Source organism: Podarcis muralis, chromosome 4 (genome assembly GCF_964188315.1).
Source record: "Podarcis muralis chromosome 4, rPodMur119.hap1.1, whole genome shotgun sequence".
NCBI lineage: Eukaryota > Metazoa > Chordata > Lepidosauria > Squamata > Lacertidae > Podarcis > Podarcis muralis.
This window is the reverse complement of record NC_135658.1, coordinates 7,556,291-7,576,828: the sequence shown is the minus strand read 5'-3', so window position 1 is coordinate 7,576,828 and position 20,538 is coordinate 7,556,291. Positions and strand designations below refer to the sequence as shown.

The 20,538-nt window shown below is 46.3% G+C and overlaps 1 protein-coding gene across 1 annotated transcript in view; it reads left to right on the top strand.

Moving 5' to 3' along the window:
- CHRDL2 (chordin like 2) overlaps nt 1-20,538 on the top strand; it is a 49,081-nt gene that overhangs the window by 2,029 nt on the left and 26,514 nt on the right. Inside the window, exons 2-5 of the mRNA XM_028725582.2 lie at nt 10,038-10,150; nt 12,523-12,616; nt 16,488-16,633; nt 18,032-18,125. Of these exons, the coding sequence (XP_028581415.2) occupies nt 10,038-10,150; nt 12,523-12,616; nt 16,488-16,633; nt 18,032-18,125 (447 nt within the window). The remainder of the gene's footprint in view (nt 1-10,037; nt 10,151-12,522; nt 12,617-16,487; nt 16,634-18,031; nt 18,126-20,538) is intronic.

Below are 20,538 nucleotides of genomic sequence, written 5' to 3'. Positions count from 1 at the left end.
TACAAGAAGGGAGATTCTGACCAATTCAGGGGGGAAACTTTCTGACAGAAAGAGCTGTTTGGCAGTGAACAGACTCCCACAATTGGTGGTGGACTCTCCTTCCTTGGAGGTTTCTAAGCAGAGATTGGACGGCCATCGGTCATGTGTGCTTTAGCTGAGATTCCTGGATTGCAGGGGGTTAGACTAGATGACCACTGGGTCCCTTCCATCTCTAAGATTCTATGATTCTTTCAACCATAATTCTGTGATTCAATGCAGACTTAAAGGAAGGATGTTGTGTTATTTTGCTATGTATGTCCCAATATGGGACGTGGGTGGCGCTGTGGGTTAAACCACTGAGCCTCTTGGGCTTGCCGATCAGAAGGTCAGCGGTTCGATTCCCCACGATGGGGTGAGCTCCCGTTGCTCGGTCCCTGCTCCTGCCCACCTAGCAGTTTGAAAGCATGTTAAAGTGCAAGTAGATAAATAGATACCGCTCTGGCGGGAAAGTAAATGGCATTTCCGTGCGCTGCTCTGGTTCGCCAGAAGCGTCTTAGTCATGCTGGCCACATGACCCGGAAGCTGTACGCCGGCTCCCTCGGCCAGTAAAGCGAGATGAGCACCGCAACCCCAGAGTCGGTCACGACTGGACCTAATGGTCAGGGGTCCCTTTACCTTTACCTATGTTCCAATATACCATAAATGGACTTGGAAGGATTCAATGGGCAGGATTTGAAAGGGGTGTTCCCACTGAGGATTTGCTGACATGATTGCACTTTCTGCAGCCCTCTGGGATTTCCTTCTCTCTCTCCTGCCCTGGCAGTATGTGAAAGACTCTCCTCCCTGAAAGAGAGGGGAGTGGTTGTGGGCGGGAGCCCGAGCACCGCCCGGCAGGGGGCGTTGCCCCCTGCCTCCAACTCACCTGGCTGGCGCTCACGCCCCCCCCCCGGTGGCCACCCAACCAGGTGCCGCGGTGGGGGCGTGTTCAGCAGCCTTTTGCTGCAGCGCCAGCCTCTTCCTGGCCTCATTCCTCCTCCTCGTCCCGTCACGAGTCACCCACCCTCCACTCCCTTTTAGTTAGGGCTTAGGTCATTGGCCTTGCTATGGACCTTAGGTTGGTCGCCCTGGTTGCCCGGGGGGCCTGGTAGGAGTTTTTCCATTTGGCAATAGGCTTTTTGGTTTTTTCGCCTACCTCGTAGCAATCGTCACAACTTTTTGGTGGTATTGGTGGGTAGGTTAGGCATTGGAATAATGTGTTGTGGTGTGTCGAAGTGCTAGGTGTGGCCATCGCCTATGCCTTCAATTTTTAGGGGTATTCCGTTAAAGGAATCTGGCGGTCGTGTATTCTGTCCGATGCCTGCTTGGCGGGAGGCCATGGCACGACCCGCGGTGACAGCAGGGGTGAGCCTATAGTTGGATTAGCATCAACAGGTGATGAACCCCTGGTGAATAAACCCACTTGTTTCGATCCAATGCCTAAGCCAATACCTTTTCATTGCTGTAATCAATAAAGTTGTGGCCTTTTCTAGCCCATTAACCTTATATCACGTGTCCTTGTGTCTTCATTTCACTTCGCGGGGGTCGGGCCCTCGAACCACAACTGACTCACTTACAGGAGGAATCTGTTCTGCATTAACTCAACAGGGTTCAGATATTTGTAGCTGAGATGCCTGTATTACCCTGCTAAGAGGGAAGACGCATCATAAAAATGGTTGTTCAGTTGAGTCAGCTTGTTTGTTGTGGGGTGTGAACCAGCGGGCAATGAAAATGAAAATTAAACTGGCAAAAGAGAGACGATACGATAATCTTTATTATCACTGTCCCATACAGAACAAGAAAATTGACAAAATCTACATCAGGCATTCAAAAACCCACAAGCCTGATATCCCAGCTATCCCAGCCTGGTTAGCTCCTAAAAACTCTGATACCCCATAAATGAATATAATATACTCACACTACCTTACACTGCGTTTAAAACCAAAATTGCATTTGGATAGAAACTGTTTCTCAGGCGGCTAGTCCTGGTCTTTATAACCCTGTACCTTCTTCCAGATGCGGGTGGCGCTGTGGGTTAAACCACAGAGCCTAGGACTTGCCGATCAGAAGGTCAGCGGTTCGAATCCCCGCGACAGGGTGAGCTCCCATTGCTCGGTCCCTGCTCCTGCCAACCTAGCATTTCGAAAGCACATCAAAGTGCAAGTAGATAAATAGGTACCGCTCCGGCGGGAAGGTAAACGGCGTTTCCGTGTGCTGCTCTGGTTCGCCAGAAGCGGCTTAGTCATGCTGGCCACATGACCTGGAAGCTGTACGCCGGCTCCCTCGGCCAATAAAGTGAGATGAGCGCTGCAACCCCAAAGTCAGTCACGACTGGACCTAATGGTCAGGGGTCCCTTTACCTTTACCTTCTTCCAGAAGGCAAAAGCTGAAAGAGATGAGGTTCTCTTCCTGGTCAGATCGGATTGTGTGAGCTTGCCTTTCTTGGGTTTTCTTCCTTCATTTGTGGTGCAGGACTATGCGGCTTGGCTCACTTGCATGAGTCGCCAGGAGCGTTGTAGCTCTGGGAAATCATAGAGCGCAAAAAGCTTCTTCTGGCTTTCATGCTGAGGCCCACAGTGATCTGGGCTGAGTGTGAGAGTACCTGTATTCTTGGTTGTATTGTGGTGGTGCGGCTTCTACATTGCCACATGGGTTCCAACTCTACATTTTGATGATTCTTGCTCCCTTTAAGCCCTGTAGATACCATTTTACATCCTCTAGACCAGCTTTCTTCAACCTGTAGCCCCCAGATGTTCAACTACAAATCCCATCATCCAAGTCCGTGGTGGATTTTTAATTTTTTTTTATTTTCAGTGCAAAATTACAACAAAAATTGCAAACATAAAGCCCAAAACAAAGCAGTACAAACAAGAAAAGACCAAAAAACCAAAAACAAACACACACACAAACAAACAAACGGAACACACATCTACAAAGAAAAACATATCATCATACTAATCATTACATATACATATTGACTTCCTTCCTTTGTTCTGAGACCTCAAAATTTTTAATTTTTCTAAATTGTTTGATGTTGTCAGAGCTGCTCTCCGATCCCAGCTCACAGAGGATCACGCTAGCCAGCGTTCGCTTTATAAAAGTCTTTATTGAGTTACAGTTTCCATTTCCAAGCTGCTGCGTGCAACTCTACGTCTTATGGCTAGACCGGCGAAGCTCCGTCTGAATCTCCGCCCCTCGTACACCAACTTAATATCCTCGCCTTACTCCACCTTTTCCGCCTGACCGTCCTTCTCTGGGTCCCTCTGCCCCCCGTGGTCTCCTCCCTCCGGGACTCCTCTGACGCTGACCCCCCGGACCCTCCTGTCTCCTTGCGTCGGGCTTTAGGACCTGGCTCCCTTTCCGGGCTGCTTACTGCGCCGCCTTCCTGTGCATTTGAACTTGGCGCGCGCGCCCAGCCTCCCACTTTCCGCTTGACCGTTTCTTCGCTCCCCGATGGGGGCGTGGTCACTCCTGACTCATGCCCTCCTCCCTGCTGCGAGCTGCCAGGGCTCGATCCCTGACGTCCTTCCTCTCCACTGCGCTCTGGTGGGGACGCTGGCCCCGATTTCCAACTGCTGCCCTCTGAACCCCCGCTGGTCCCTTCCTCCTGGGGTGTCCCCCTAGGCCCCCCCCCTTTGCTCTGGCCACTGGCGCTCCTTTCTGTGAATCTTCCGATTCACTGGAAAGACTCGGAGATCTCGGGTCGTCGTCATCACTCATCCTTTCTTCGGACTCCTCCCCCTCGCTCTCTGTTTCCTCCCTTGCCCTCGCCTCTGCTCCTGAACCCCTGACAGATGTAAATTACCTCTATCTTTACGCTTTTTGCACCATTTTCCACTTTCTTTAACCCCGCAAAGCTTCATTCGTTACATACCGATATACTTACTCCAGAACAATGGTTTTTTCATATATTCTTTAACACAATCCCATTCTTTTACTATTTTTTGGTCTGATTGTGGATTGTCGGTTCTGGATTATGGGAATTATAGTCCGACCATGTCTGGGGACCCAAGCTTGAAGAGCTCTGCTGGAGACCACGGCAGCCTTCAGGTGCTTAAATTCCCTTGCTTTCTGTCAAACCATCGGGTCCAACTCATAGTTGCATCTATAGAAATGGACGCATTTTCTTACTCAGGTGCACCTAAGAAAAGAACCTGGAATGAAATGGGTGCTTGGGAGGAGATAGGCTGCGCATTGTGGTTTGCTCCCTTTGACAGTGTGCTAAAGATTTCCTGATGATTTAGTAATTACGGTAGAAGACCAATTAAATTCACTTGAGCAGGTTATACAGAAGATACAAGAGTTTGGACAAGTTGCAGGTTTCAAACTTAACAAAAATAAGACGAAATTATTAGTTAAAAATATACCAGAACATGATAGAGGAAAAAATTCAACAAGAAATAGGTAGAAATATTCATAATAAAGGGAAATATTTAGGGATTTGGTTAACATCAAGGAATATTACTATTCTACAGTGTGGTAAAGATTTCCATCTCTGAGGAATCACCAAGGCTTTGCCGCAAACTGGACTTCTATAGCTCACTTGCGCAGAACAAATTAAGATGACGGGGTCAAGTTGAAAAACAGAGTAGATTTGTGTCGGTAGCAGAAAAATCCTGTTGTTGTTGTTTAGTCGTTTAGTCATGTCCGACTCTTTGTGACCCCATGGACCAGAGCACGCCAGGCACTCCTGTCTTCCACTGCCTCCCGCAGTTTGGTCAAACTCATGCTGGTAGCTTCGAGAACACTGTCCAACCATCTCGTCCTCCGTCGTCCCCTTCTCCTTGTGCCCTCCATCCATAAGGGAGGGCGTTCCACAGGTCGGGCACCACTACCGAGAAGGCCCTCTGCCTGGTTCCCTGTAACCTCACTTCTCGCAGCAAGGGAACCGCCAGAAGACCCTCAGAGCTGGACCTCAGTGTCTGGGCTGAACAATGGGGGTAGAGATACTCCTTCAGGTCTACTGGGCCGAGGCCGTTTAGGGCTTTAAAGGTCAGCACCAACACTTTGAATTGTGCTCGGAAACGTACTGGGAGCCAATGCAGATCTCTCAGAACCGGTGTTATATGGTCTCGGCGGCCGCTCCCAGTCACCAGTCTAGCTGCCGCATTCTGGATTAGTTGTAGTTTCCAGGTCACCTTCAAAGGTAGCCCCACGTAGAGCGCATTGCAGTAGTCCAAGCGGGAGATAACTACAACATGCGAAAATAGGGACGTCCTAAGGAAAAGCGGGACATTTCAGGACCAAATCAGAAACCGGGACAGCTGCTGTAAATCAGGGGCCATCTCTGGAAAATAGGGACACTCGGAGTGTCTGTATTCATGGGAGAGCACCTCTGATTCTCAGTGTTTACGGCGCTCACAGAATGTAAATCAAGCGCGCACCTGACAAATGTTGGAGGTCAGGCCACACCCTGGGAGGAAACACTTGTTTTCTGGATGAGAAACACAACCACAATTTGTCTGTGCAACCGCAGATGGGTATCTCTGCCTTTGCTGATCTGACTGTGCGAATACCAGAGAAGGAAGCTGAACATAGGAAGCCGCTTTGTGGTGCATCAAACCATTGGCCCATGTTTTCTGCACGGACTGTCAGAGCAGTTTTCCGTGACAGCTGATAGGAACATGATAGGAGTTTGTAAAATGATGCATGGCGTTGAGAAAGTGACTCAAGAGATGTCCGTCCCCCCAATAACTCGTGGAAATCCACTAAGTGAATGTTGTTTGTGCTCGGATCCTACTTGCAAGTTTTACCCAGGTATCTGGTTGGCCACTGTGAGAACAGAATGCTGGACTTGATGGGGTCTAGCCTGATCCAGCGGGCTCTTTTCTGATTTACTATAAATTCGGCAGAGTTAAGCAGCATTTAAACCGAAACCTGCAAGCTCAGCACACGCTTGTTTAGCTTTAACAGGGTCATCACCTTTTCAACTAGTTCCAAAAGAAGAGATGAGCTTATGCAAGACTGTGACATACTCATTTTTGTCCTGACTTTTCCTTTGTCGTTTTCATCGGACTATCTCCAGGCTACTTAATGCTCTCAGCAAAGAAACCAATAATCCTAATGTTCTTAGAAGCTATTCATTCCGTTGGCCTCACATAGGATTGTGAAAATCAGCTCAATAATTTCTTTTTTTTAAAAAAAAATTATTCATTTTTCTTTTTCATTCATTACATACATCTCAATTTCTTATTATTATTGTTTTTTATTATAAAATACACACATATTGTGAATATACAAGCATACAAACATACATTTCATACAGTCCTTAAATATATACAAACATACCTACATTCATTCCCACAGATAATTCCTTTTCCCATCACCATCCACCACCCCTCACCCCACCTTTGTGTTAGACTTCCAATCTACTCAATTGCAATTTCTTTCCACTTCTATTACTTTCTTTCACACACCTTTAACTTAATTTAATAATAATAATAATAATAATAATAATAATAATAATAATAATAATAAATTTTATTTATATCCCGCCCTCCCCAGCCAAAGCCGGGCTCAGGGCGGCTAACAACAATCAAATAATCAAACAGTCAAATAATCACACATTCTAAAAATATTTCATTATAAAAATTAATTAAAATCAAATTGATGGCAACCGATTAAGCAAAATTCTGTGCTTAATTTCATACTTCTTTTTCTATTACACATTTCTTATGTATCCCCTGTGAACAGAAGACACTCTGATTTATTTTTTTTAAGTATTGTGTTGTTTAGTCGTTTAGTCGTGTCCGACTCTTCGTGACCCCATGGACCAGAGCACACCAGGCACTCCTGTCTTCCACTGCCTCCCGCAGTTTGGTCAAACTCATGCTGGTAGCTTTGAGAACACTGTCCCACCATCTCATCCTCTGTCGTCCCCTTCTCCTTATGCCCTCCATCTTTCCCAGCATCAGGGTCTTTTCCAGGGAGTCTTCTCTTCTCATGAGGGGGCCAAAGTATTGGAGCCTCAGCTTCACGATCTGTCCTTCCAGTGAGCACTCAGGGCTGTTTTCCTTCAGAATGGAGAGGTTTGATCTTCTTGCAGTCCATGGGACTCTCAAGAGTCTCCTCCAGCACCAGAATTCAAAAGCAACTTTTTAAGCGTAAAAAGTTACAAATGACTACAATTTTATACAGGTGTGTAAAAAACATCGACGATTCATCAGATCTGGAGAAATCTTCGAGGTCATAATTTTGAAGGCTCCTCTTTGGAATTAGGCTTCCATCCTTAATTTCCACCCATCCACCTGCCCCCTCCCTTCTCTTGTACACAGCGAATGGGAACTTTGTGGCCCTTTGTCTTTGAAAGATTCCCTTGCCAGAAACAGCTTCCGGACGAAAACAGGAGCACTTCCCGACGGGAATTTAATCTGAAAACGGGCCATGACAGAGACATCTCAAACACCGGCAACATATTTGTCGGTGCATAGCTTAGTTAGTTAGACGTTATCGAGCATGGCCACTGTGAAAACAGGATGCTGGACTTGATGGGGTTTGGCCTGATCCAGCGGGCTCTTCTTATGTTCTTATCAGGGCCGTCTTTACCCAGGGGTGCAAGGGGTGCAGGGCACCTGGGCGCCAAATTCTGGGGGGGTGCCAGGCGCCCACCGCTGAAGCTGCCTAAGCTCTTATCTACCTGTTACGAAATAATAAAGAATTTTGATCAAGCTAGGTCGTCCAGTCAGCTTGATCAAAATTCTTTATTAGCTGACCTGACTGGAAGAGTCCGTGACCAGAGTACCAGGAAGAATGGACGAAATTTAATGACTATTTAGTTAAATGTGTTAAGTTAAATTAATTGGAAAAAGCTTGCAAATACCGGACAGGCTTAGGATTCAAATATGTAATGTGATGAACTAATATGTTTAATACTGAATTGGGAAGAAAGAAAGATGTTAAGTGATCAACTTAATTTTATAAGAATATTAATTTGGAAAACCGTTAAAATGATATACACTGAAATCCAACCAGGGGGATACGAGGAAGTCACTTAACAAGGTTAATTATATTAGTTTTAATAAGGTTATGATTTATGTGTGTTTGTTTATTTGTTTGTGTGTTCAATTTTTTGTGAAAATCAATAAAACATTTTTGGGGGAAAAGAATTTTGATCAAGCTAGAAAAACAAAATACATATATACCTAGATATTGCTGAAATGTATACCTATTGTTTAGCTAAAGGACTTTTGACTTAGTGCGCTCATTTACCAAAGACAGGCTGTCATTCGCAATGGCACTGTGCACATGAAATTAACTAAATTTGGGGGCTCTGGGAGGATCTTTGCACCCCGGCGGTGCATATGCTAAAGACGGCCCTGGTTCTTATATCTAACAATCGCCACAGGCACCCAACCACCAGCAAGAGCTAAGAGGCTTACTGGAAATTGGCCAGTAGGCTACTGGTTTATCCTTAAGCTTTCCCCAGCCCTCTCCATATAATATGTTCAGGAGAAGGAGATGGATAAAAGTATTTCAGTACTTTTGCTCGATCTACAAAGCAGGACTATCCATGGGGTTTCTCTGGAGTCAAAGATATGACTGGGACAAACCTTGTTATGTTGCGTTCGTATTTTGCACAATTTGTATACGGTGTCTGTTTGATAATGTGTGGTTTGCCTAATAAAGGATCTTGATTGATTGACTATCCATGGGGAACCAAGCTCTGAATTTATGAGAATCTCAGTTTTCATCTTTAAAGCAAGTTTCTAGACCTCATGGGTCATAAAGACTCTCACTGAAATATGAGTTACTTGCTCCCCCATACTCAGTGAGGGACATGTTGTTTTAGGGCAGGGGTAGGCAACCTAAGGCCCAGGGGCCGGATCCGGCCCAATCGCCTTCTCAATCCGGCCCGTTGATGGTCTGGGAATCAGCGTGTTTTTCCATGAGTAGAATGTGTCCTTTTATTTAAAATGCATCTCTGGGTTATTTGTGGGGTCTGCCTGGTGTTTTTGATTTGAGTTTCTACTGAAATGAGGCTGCATTTTAATGTTGTACTTAATCTTGTTTTTAAGTTGCATTTTAATCAATTGTTTTTATATGTGGTGTTAGCCGCCCTGAGCCCGGTCTTGGCCGGGGAGGGCGGGGTATAAATAAAATTATTATTATTATTATTATTATTATTATTATTATTATTATTATTATTTAACATGAGTAGAATGTGTGCTTTTATTTAAAATGCATCTCTGGGTTATTTGTGGAGCATAGGAATTCGTTCATATTTTTTTCCCAAATATAGTCCTGCGCCCCCACATGGTCTGAGGGACAGTGGACCGGCCCACGGCTGAAAAAGGTTGCTGACCCCTGTTTTAGGGTCATTCTACCTCCTGATTAGGGACGCAGGTGGCGCTGTGGGTTAAACCACAGAGCCTAGGACTTGCCGATCAGAAAGTTGGGGGTTCAAATCCCCGCGACGGGGTGAGCTCCTGCTGCTCCGTCCCTGCTCCTGCCTACCTAGCAGTTCGCAAGCAAGTCAAAGTGCAAGTAGATAAATAGGTACCGCTCCAGCGGGAAGGTAAATGGCGTTTCCATGCGCTGCTCTGGTTCGCCAGAAGTGGCTTAGTCATGCTGGCCAAATGACCCGGAAGTTGTACACCGGCTCCATCGGGCAATAAAGTGAGATGAGTGCCGCAACCCCAGAGTCGGTCACGACTGGACCTAACTGGGATGCCAGTGTGGTGTAGTGGTTAAGAGTGGTGGACTCGTAATCTGGTGAACCGGGTTTGCCTCCCCGCTCCTCCACATACAGCTGCTGAGTGACCTTGGGCCAGTCACACTTCTCTGAAGTCTCTCAGCCCCACTCACCTCACAGAGTGTTTGTTGTGGAGGAGGGAGGGAAAGGAGAATGTTAGCTGCTTTGAGACTCCTTCGGGTAGTGATAAAGCGGGATATCAAATCCAAACTCTAACGGTCAGGGGTCCCTTTACCCTTTACCTTTACCAACCCTTTACCCTTTACCAACCTACCAGGTTGCTTTTCCCCTCCCCACTTTGAACATGACACCCTCATGTTTTGATTTCCAGATCCGGATGTCTCCTGCGTATTTAACAGCAAGAAGTACAAGGCAGGGGAGAGCTGGCACCCTTACCTGGAGCCGCAAGGAGTGATGTACTGCATCAGGTGCACCTGCTCTGAGGTACCTTGCAAAATCCTTAAATGACTTGGCAGCAGGATCCCCAGATGATATATTTTGAGTGACGATGACCTGAGCGACCATCGCCATCAATAATATGTATATGCTGTTTAATGTGCAATATCCCTAAGCAGTTTGCATAAAGCACAGTAATACAGTGGTGCCCCGCAAGACGAATGCCTCGCAAGACGGAAAACCCGCTAGACGAAAGGGTTTTCCGTTTTTGAGTTGCTTCGCAAGACGATTTTCCCTATGGGCTTACTTTGCAAGACGAAAACGTCTTGCGAGTCTTGCGATTTCCCCCCGCTTCCCCCCCCTTTTCTAAGCCGCTAAGCCTTTAATAGCCGCTAAGCTGCTAAACCGTTAATAGCGCTAATCCGCTTAGCCGCTAATAGGGTTGCTTCGCAAGACGAAAAAACCGCTAGACGAAGAGATTCGCGGAACGGATTCTTTTCGTCTTGCGAGGCACCACTGTATATTTTTTTAAAATGAAAATGTATAGGTGATACAACATTTTAAACCAAAAAAACACAAATAAATGTATCTGTGGTTTTAAGCAACAGCAGAAGTTTGAAGAAAACAGGGAGAGAGGGATGCAGAGGGATGCAAAGGCTTGAGGATATTTCGTGTTTGATGTGAGACCAGTGCCGGATTTAGGTTTGATGAGGCCCTAAGCTACTGAAGGTAATGGGGCCCTTTACATGTCCAGCTGTCCTTTGTCAACAACAAATTGTCACTGCTTTTTGTGTTGAATACATGCTACATGGTAATTTATGGACCTAAAAGGTATCTAAAGCCATTTGCACATATTGCCATGCAACCTGTCTATGCACATAACAAAATATGCATTTTATCAAAAGTAATTGTTGAACTGAAACCAGTGAGATTTGAGGGAGCAGGCTAGCAGGCGGGGCCCATGACTTACATCATAGGAGCCTACACAACACAAAACACGGTTGCTGTATGTAGGTTTCATTTTATGTGTTTGTTATCTTATATTTTAGGGACGCGGGTGGCGCTGTGGGTTAAACCACAGAGCCTAGGACTTGCTGATCAGAAGGTTGGCGGTTCGAATCCCTGCGACGGGGTGAGCTCCCGTTGCTCGGTCCCAGCTCCTGCCAACCTAGCAGTTCGAAAGCACGTCAAAGTGCAAGTAGATAAATAGGTACCGCTCTGGCGGGAAGGTAAACGGCGTTTCCGTGCGCTGCTCTGGTCTGCCAGAAGCGGCTTAGTCATGCTGGCCACATGACCTGGAAGCTGTACGCTGGCTCCCTCGGCCAATAAAGCGAGATGAGTGCCGTAACCCCAGAGTCGGCCACGACTGGACCTAATTGTCAGGGGTCCCTTTACCTTTACCTTATATTTTGGAAATGTACATCCAGTTTTTCCCCCTTTATATTTTCTGTGGGCCCCAAAGAGAGTGGGGCCCTAAGCTATAGCTTGTTTAGCTTATACGTAAATCCAGCAGTGTGTGAGATGATGGGGTAAGGATTGGCAGGCGTCTGCTCTGTGTGATCTGCCTTGTGGCTGCAGTCAGTGATTTCAGCTCGGCTGAGGTGACCATTGCCCAGCAGTGATTTCAGCTTGTGGAAGCTAGCCAGGTCTGCATACCTAGCCTAGCATCCCATCCTCATCACCAGTGAAATATAGGTGGGTTCCCACGAGGCAAGACACAGCGATAACAGCAAGAACCTTCATTGAACTACATAACTGGGAAACGGGGGCGAAGCAACTGCTTATATACATTCCTGAAAGCCTGGGCCACTCCCACTCCCAACGTGATTGGCTGTCTAAACTTCTAAACTGCGAATCATGACTCAAGAGTTCGAGGGCCAATGGCAGAGGCCCAAATCCTGAAATGTTCTGTGATTGGACATCATGTATCAAATCAGAACACAGGAGCTCATCAGAATTCTCAGCCTAGACTCAAGCTCAGGCAAACTCAGACCACTGAATACAGAACAGGTTTGGCTGTCTATCGATCTATTAATTGATTCTAAGTTTTAATTTATATATTTTAAACTGTTGCTATATCTGTATTGTCCCTGTTATACCTAATTGCAAATTCAAATATATCCCTATCGTGTTTTTTGACTTCCTTGATATTGTATGTGGGCTGGAACTGGTCTGTGACCGAAATAATAAAATTCAATTCAATTGAGTGGTTGATTGATTGATCTGGATACACACTGACCAGTTAAACAAAGGAAATGAAAAGGCATGGAGCTGTTTAAAGACTTTCGCTGCACTAAGATTTGTCTTCTTGAAAAAGGCTGAGGCTTCCAGGTCAGAGAGCAGAACTGGTGGGGATTTGTTCTGATGATAGATATTGAGCCAAAAATTCAACATCACTGATTATTCCCTTTTCTTTGCAGGATACCAATGTCAGCTGCTCCCAAATCCAGTGCCCGCCTCTTCAGTGTCCGAATCCCATCAGTGACCCACACCAATGCTGTCCCAAGTGCCCAGGTAAGTGGATTTGAATGCCCCTTCCCTGACAGCACACAAACAGTTTATACATATCTATATCTTGCTATTTATAGCAGTGCCCCCCTTCCCCAGAAATGTACGTGTGAATGCACTGGTGAGAAATATCCTCATATGGGGGGGGGGGGCAGGAGACAAAATTGCTGGAAAAAATGTGTCTCTGCTAGGAGAAATTTCCAGTAAAAGGCTGGTGATTTTTCATGACTTTTCAAAATGCAAACTGATGCGGAAATGTGGAGAATCATCGGATCGTAGGGTTGGAATAAGTTCAGCCCCTGAAAATGAACTTAATTTTTTTTTTTAAGTGAGAAAACAAAACAGGCACATTTTTACAAAGCAAGATAATGTGACTTCAGTTGCAATCTCTTCTGCTCAAAGATAGGGATATGGGATTAAAACAGTGTCTTGTGAGCGCTTTGCCAATGTTATTTTTCAGATAAAGGTAAAGGTAAAGGGACCCCTGACCATTAGGTCCAGTCGTGACCGACTCTGGGGTTGCGGCGCTCATCTCGCTTTATTGGCAGAGGGAGCCGGCGTACAGCTTCCGGGTCATGTGGCCAGCATGACTAAGCCGCTTCTGGTGAACCAGAACAGCGCACGGAAACGCCGTTTACCTTCCCGCTGGAGTGGTACCTATTTATCTACTTGCACTTTGACGTGCTTTCGAACTGCTAGGTTGGCAGGAGCAGGGACCGAGCAATGGGAGCTCACCCCGTCGCGGGGATTCGAACCACTGACCTTCTGATCGGCAAGCCCTAGGCTATGTGGTTTAACCCACAGCGCCACCTGTGTCCCCATTAATTGTAGCATTTGGTGAAAGCTGAGAGAGAAGCCCAGCCTTCTGAATTTTGGGGGTGGATTTCTGGACAACTTCCCAAACTGCATCTGGATTCTACCACTAAACTATAGGCTTCACCCTGGCACAACCTTGCTACCAACATTTCTTTTTCAATTTCCTTTTTTAAATTTGCTGGGAGAGCCAGTGTGGTGTAGTGGTTAAGAGTGGTAGTCTGCTAATCTGGTGAACCGGGTTCGCGTCTCCACTCCTCCACTTGCAGCTGCTGGGTGACCTTGGGCCAGTCACACTTCTCTGAAGTCTCTCAGCCTCACTCACCTCACAGAGTGTTTGTTGTGGGGGAGGAAGGGAAAGGAGAATGTTAGCCGCTTTGAGACTCCTTAAAGGGAGTGAAAGGCGGGATATCAAATCCAAACTCCTCCTCCTCCTCTTCTTCTTCTTCTTCTTCTTCTTCTTCTTCTTCTTCTTCTTCTTCTTCTTCTTCTTCTATCATCACCACCTGGGTTAGAGGGGAATTTGCTGATATCAATTTTCCTTTATATTTCACCCACATCTCAGTGATATTTCTTAATCAGGGATTTTCAATATTCTGCCACCATTGCCTGCTTGGCTTGATAAAAAATATATTCGCTAACTTCTCCCTCATTTTCTGTGTACAATGGACCCTCGGGTTATGTACTGATCTGGATACGTAATCTTCGGGTTGCAAAAGCGGCAAACATGGAAGTGTATTCTTCCGGGTTTCGCCACTCACGCATGCGCAGAAGTGCTGTATCGCGCCGTGCGCATGTGCAGAAGTGGCACCTCTGGTTACAGATTTTTTGGGTGTGCATGGACCCCTAAAACAAATTAAATTCAGCGGCCAGAATATTGATTGCAAAGAATTGGAAGGGGGAGAAAATACCATCATTATTAGAATGGCAAAGCAACCTCTGTCAGTTTGTGGAAGTGGCAAAATTGACCGCAATCATTAGAGGCCATTCAAATCAGAGAATAATTAAAGAGTGGGATGGAGTGAAGGAATACATGAAAAAATATGGTTCCGGAACTGGAATACTAATAGATAATGTGTAAAACGTGCAGGGGTAAGCAAGGAAATAATAAAAGAATCAATTGAATAATTATTAAACTACGACAACACAACAAGATGGAAGAAGTTACAAAAAATATTGAGATCACACATGGGTGAAGGGGAGTGGGGGGTATAGCGGAATTTATAAAAATTTCTAATGTAATATTTCTAATTGCTTTGCATTTATATATAGCAAAGGGAAGTCTATAGCAATTAGGTATATTTTAATCTAGTTAACTACTATATGTAAAGGCTTATGTTACAAAACACATATGGATTTTGAATCTGATGTTTGTAATTCTTTTCTGGTTTTGGAATAAAGTTTTTAAAAGAAAGAAAGAAAAAGAAAGAAAAAAACGAATTAAATTCATAACCAGAGGGTCTACTTTACCACTCTCTAACCATTCTAGTTCTCCTTGCTCTGTTATCCCATCTATGATATATCTTAACCGATTTGCTATATAATATAACTTTATGTTGGGGAGACAGAGTCCTCCTGTTTTCTGGGGTTTATACCATCTTCTTTTTGTTAATTCTAGGTTTCTTATCCCCATTACAAAATTTATTGATCATACCAACATTTCTACAATCCATTTCCAGCCCAGGGGCTTTTCTGTGTTGTGGGTAGTGTGGCTGTGTGTCCTTCTTTAGAGTGAACAGTCCTCTATTGCAGCGGCTCCCAAACTTTTCCGGGCTACTGCCCCCTTGGTCCCACAAACGCCTCCGCAGTGCCCCCCATCCTATAAAAAGCAATATTCGGAACAACGGTTCGCATGTCCCACTAAGGGAGATAACAACCCAATAAAATCCAAAGCAGCGGCAATTGATTGCACACTTACTCAAAATCTAATTAAAACCATTTAGTTTAATTAACTCAACGAGATGGAAGAACTTGATTCAGCGATGCCAGCTTTTCGAAATCCAATAGTCATTGACACCTCCAGCGCTCCCTTGTTTTCCCCTTGGCTCTTAGCACCCACCGTGGAAACCACAGATCTATTGGGGATCCAAGCCCAGTTTAAAGTTGAAGAACTCTAAGAAGGGAGAGCAGGTGTGTGTGTGTGTGTGTGTGTGTGTGTGATGTACTGAGTTGAATAGGATTCAGAATGCAGCAGTCTGATTGGTCCCAGAATAGGATCCAGAATGCAGCAGTCTGATTGGTCCACAGGAGCCACCCAATCCAGCTTCAGGTAGAAGGGAATCTGCAACCTGATTGGCCTACAGGAGAATCCCGGAATTAGCCAATCACGTGGGGCCCATTGTGTAAATAATGTATATAAGGCAGACATTCTGGGGGAACTTCCATTCCTCCTCACCACTATGAGCTGAATAAAGAGCATGAAATCCACTCTCGACTCCGAGTATACAGTGGTACCTTGGGTTAAGTACTTAATTCATTCCAGAGGTCCGTTCTTAACCTGAAACTGTTCTTAACCTGAAGTACCACTCTAGGTAATGGGGCCTCCCACTGCCGCCGCGACGCCGGAGCACAATTTCTGGTCTCATCCTGAAGCAAAGTTCTTAACCTGAAGCACTATTTCTGCGTTAGCGGAGTCTGTAACCTGAAATGTATGTAACCCGAGGTACCCCTGTATTTCGGTGTGTAAAGCCTGGAGGTCTTGGGCTGCCCAGACGACAAGACTCCCCTCTCATCTCAACCTTGCTGCAAGTTAAATTGCTGCTTTAGGTGCTCTTTAAAAGTCTGGAACGGATTAATCCATTTTGCATTACTTTCTATGGGAAAGTGCGCCTTGGTTTTGGAACGCTTTGGTTTTGGAACGGAATTCCGGAACGGATTAAGTTTGAGAACCAAGGTACCACTGTACATAAAATTGCCGGAGGGTCATTACTTCTTATTGGGGCTTGCTTGCCTGCCAGAGATCATTACATGTAGTTTGCCACGGCTGGCCACTCCTGGAAAAATCGTCGCAGGCGGATGTAGGGAGAGAAAATGTTCTTGATTGTGTCTTCTTCTTCCTCTGCAGAGCTGCTCACCCCGCCTGGGGTCCAGACGCCAGCCAATTCCTCCTGCCGCTACAACGGAACAGCCTACCGGCATGGCGACATCTTCACCCACAACGAGCTCTTCCCTTCCAGGCAGACAAATCAGTGCACCCAGTGCAGTTGCTCGGTAAGTCTCTTCGGAGGGCCGTTCTGGTCGCCTCTCCCCAAAACGGACATTGAGGAGTTGGGAAAGGTTCGGAAGAGGGAAACCCAAATGATCAAATCTCACGGAACAGGGCAACCCGAGCATGTATCAAAATTGAGGAGCTGCAATATATGACAACAGGCCTGGGGAAAACGAAAGAAAGTACCGTATTTTTCGCCCCATAGGACGCACCAGCCCATAGGACGCACCTAGTTTTTTGGGGGGGAAATAAAGAAAATTTTGTTTATTTCCCCCCCAGGTGCGGGGCTGGGGCGGGGGAAGCCCAAGCTCCCCCCGATCCCCAGCCCCCAGAACAGGCTGCTATCCGCAAGCCGTGGGAGAGCTGCGCGACTTCGTGCGGCTCTCCCACAGCTAGCGGAGCGCTGCGCGAAGCCCGAAGCTTGGGGCGTGCTGAGCTCAGCGCGCCCCAAGCTTCTGGGTGCTGGCAAGCTCTCCACTAGCCGTGGGAGAGCCGCGCGACTTCGCAGCTAGCAGAGACGGCGCGAAGCCGTCTCCCACGGCTAGCGGACAGCTTACTGAAGCCTGGAGAGTGAGAGGGGTCGGTGTGCACCGACCCCCCTTGCTCTCCAGGCTTCAGCGAAAGCCTGCATTCGCTCCATAGGATGCACACACATTTCCCCTTCATTTTTGGAGGGGGAAAAGTGCGTCCTATAGGGCGAAAAATACGGTATTTGCTTAGCACACACTAGCATAAGGGTAGGGGCCTGGTGGGGATACGATACAATATGATACGATAATCTTTATTGTCATTGTCCCGTACGGAACAGCAAAATTGAAAAAATCTACATAAGACATTCAAAACCAACAAGCCAGCTATCCCAGCTATCCCAACCTGGTTAGCCCCCTAAAAACTCTGATACCCCATTTTTAAATACAATATACTCCCATAAAGACTCCTTACACTGCGTTTAAAACCAAAATCGCATTTGGCTAGAAACTGTTTCTCAGGCGGCTAGTCCTAGTCTTAATAACCCTGTACCTTCTTCCAGAAGGCAAAAGCTGAAAGGGATCATTTCTGGGGTGCGCACTATCCTGCGCTATCTCTGCAGCTTTCTTATGGCACCCGGAAGCATAGATTTGATCCACCCTACTTGGAAACCCAGCTAGATGCGCGGGGTAGAAACAATAAATTATTATGATATGATTATTATTGGAAAGGCAGGAGTGTACAGGCAGAAGCCTTTTCAGTCGGAAGCTGGACACCCAAGTTCTGGGGAAACGGACGGTTAGACTACTGCAATGTGATGTAGCTGGGCCTGCCCTTGAAGACGGTTTGGGAATGCTAGCTAGCTCAAAACACATCTGGTGGGGACGTGCTGCTTCTGACGAAGTGTCTGGATTTCTTGTGTTTTTTCTCAGGAAGGCCACATTTACTGCGGCCTGGTGACCTGCCCAGAGGTGCTGTGTGCCTCTCCCGAAACCATGCCAGGCTCCTGCTGCCAACTCTGCAGAGGTAATGTAAGAGCCATGATCCCCGCCGCATCCCTCGCTCCTGCACCATGGACCTTTGGAGGGGTGGGAAACGCAGCCGGAGATCTTTTATTATTATTATTATTAAATTTTATTGAATACAAAAAAATAATAATCAAATAAAAAAAAGAAATACAAAACAAATTTCATACATATGCACATAAACATGATTATTTATACATCTATAAAGCAATATTCAGAAAGAAAGAGGGAGACGGAAAAAAGAATAGACAAAAAGAAAAAAGGAATGAAAGAAAAAAGAAGGATTTAAAATAGAAATTTAGAAAATAGAAAAGTGTTCGCTTTAAACAACAGTTCCAGATCTATGCTTGCATGCTACTATATATTTCCATCTTGCAAGACATCAACCTTAATTAAAATGTTTTAAAATGACTTCCACCATTTACGCTGAGATCTTGTCTGCTGCCAAACACTGCCCTTTGTTAACATTTCCTGGGCTGACTTGTGCAGGAATTGGTTGTTTTTCTTTTTCTTTCTTTTTCTTTTTTTATAATAATTTTTATTAAGTTTTCCATATTTAGTCACATTTTATTACATAAATCTATAACCTTAAGCATCGCTCAAACAGAGCATCGACCTCCTTCCCTCCCTCCTTCTGACTTCCAAACATCTTTAAGTACAGTGGTGCCCCGCAAGACGAATGCCTCGCAAGACGGAAAACCCGCAAGACGAAAGGGTTTTCCGTTTGCGAGTTGCTTCGCAAGACGAATTTCCCTATGGGCTTGCTTCGCAAGATGAAAGCCCATAGGGAAATCTCCGGGGACCTCTTTTAAATGCTGGCGGTGGGGAGCAAAGCCTTTCCCCCCCCCTCCGGCCTTCAGAAGAGGTCCAGGAAGGCCGGCGGGGGCCGAAAGGCTTTGCTCCCCACCGCCAGCATTTTAAAAGCAGCCCGGGATAGCAGGGAAGCGCTTCCCGCTATCCCGGACGGCTTTTGAAGGCAAAAGTCTTTGCTCCCCGCGCCAGCCTTCAGAAGAGGTCCTGGACCTCTTCTGAAGGCCGGCGGGGGGCAAAAGTCTTTGCTCCCCCCTGATCTCAGCGCGCGCAGGCTTCGGCATGCTGGCAACTCTCCGCAAGCAGCCGGAGCGCTCCCGCTGCTTGCGGAGAGGTCCGCGAAGCCTGTCCCGGACGGCTTTTGAAGGCAGGCGGGGGGGGGGAGCAAAGACTTTCGCCCCCCGCCCGCCTTCAGAAGAGGTCCTGGACCTCTTCTAAAGGCCGGCGGGGGCAAAAGTCTTTGCTCCCCCCTGCCTGCCTTCCCGGAAGAGCGGAGAAACGCAGCGCGTTTCTCTGCTGTCCCGGACGGCTTTTGAAGGCAGGCGGGGGGAGCAAAAACTTTCGCCCCCCGCCCGCCTTCAGAAGAGGTCCTGGACCTCTTCTGAAGGCTGGCGGGGGGCGAAAGTCTTTGTCCCCCCTGCCTGCCTTCCCAGGGGCTTTTAAATCGCCCCGGACAGCGGAGAAGTCCTCCGCTGTCCCGGGGCGATTTTAAAATGCTGGGGGTGGGAAGAAAAGCCCTTGTTCCCCCCCCCCCCAGCCTTCAGAAGAGGTCGGGGGACAGACTGTCCCCGGACCTGGTCTGAAGGCGGTTTCCATAGGAACGCATTAATTGATTTTCAATGCATTCCTATGGGAAACCGTGCTTCGCAAGACGAAAAACTCGCAAGAAGAAAAAACTTGCGGAACGAATTAATTTCGTCTTGCGAGGCACCACTGTAAATTCTTAGCATTTCTATAACCACTTTTTTTACCTTCTATCTTCTGTTAACATTTCACCTGATTATATGTAAAACAGCTCCTTATTTTAACATTACAAAATATTTCAACTCAATCATACAAAAGTTTGTACTAAGGTCAAAGCCTTCTGGAATATAATATGTAATGAATTAAAGAAGGTTTTTAAATATAATTTCAAAAAAAACACCAGAGGTTTAATTGGAGAGGAAATTCAGAAAAAAAGATGTAAATTAATTTGTGTATGCCACAACGGCTGCAAGGATACTTCTGGGTCAGAAATGGAAGTAGCAGGAACTTCCCACGTTGGAAAAATGGCAGTTAAAGATGGTGGAATACGTAGAGTTGGCAAAACTGTCAGGGAAGATCTGGCGGGATGAACTGTTTCAAAAGGACTGGAGCAAATTTATATTTTACATGAAAAAAAATTGTAAACATTTGAAAACATTTGTAGGAATTGGTTGTTTTTTCTAGCGCCAATCTCAAGCTCCTCGAGGGAGATTATTTTTCCGGGTGGCGCTGTGGGTTAAACCACTGAGCCGAGGACTTGCCGATCAGAAGGTCGGCGGATCGAATCCCCGCGACGGCGTGAGCTCCCGTTGCTCGGTCCCTGCTCCTGCCCACCTAGCAGTTTGAAAGCACCTCAAAGT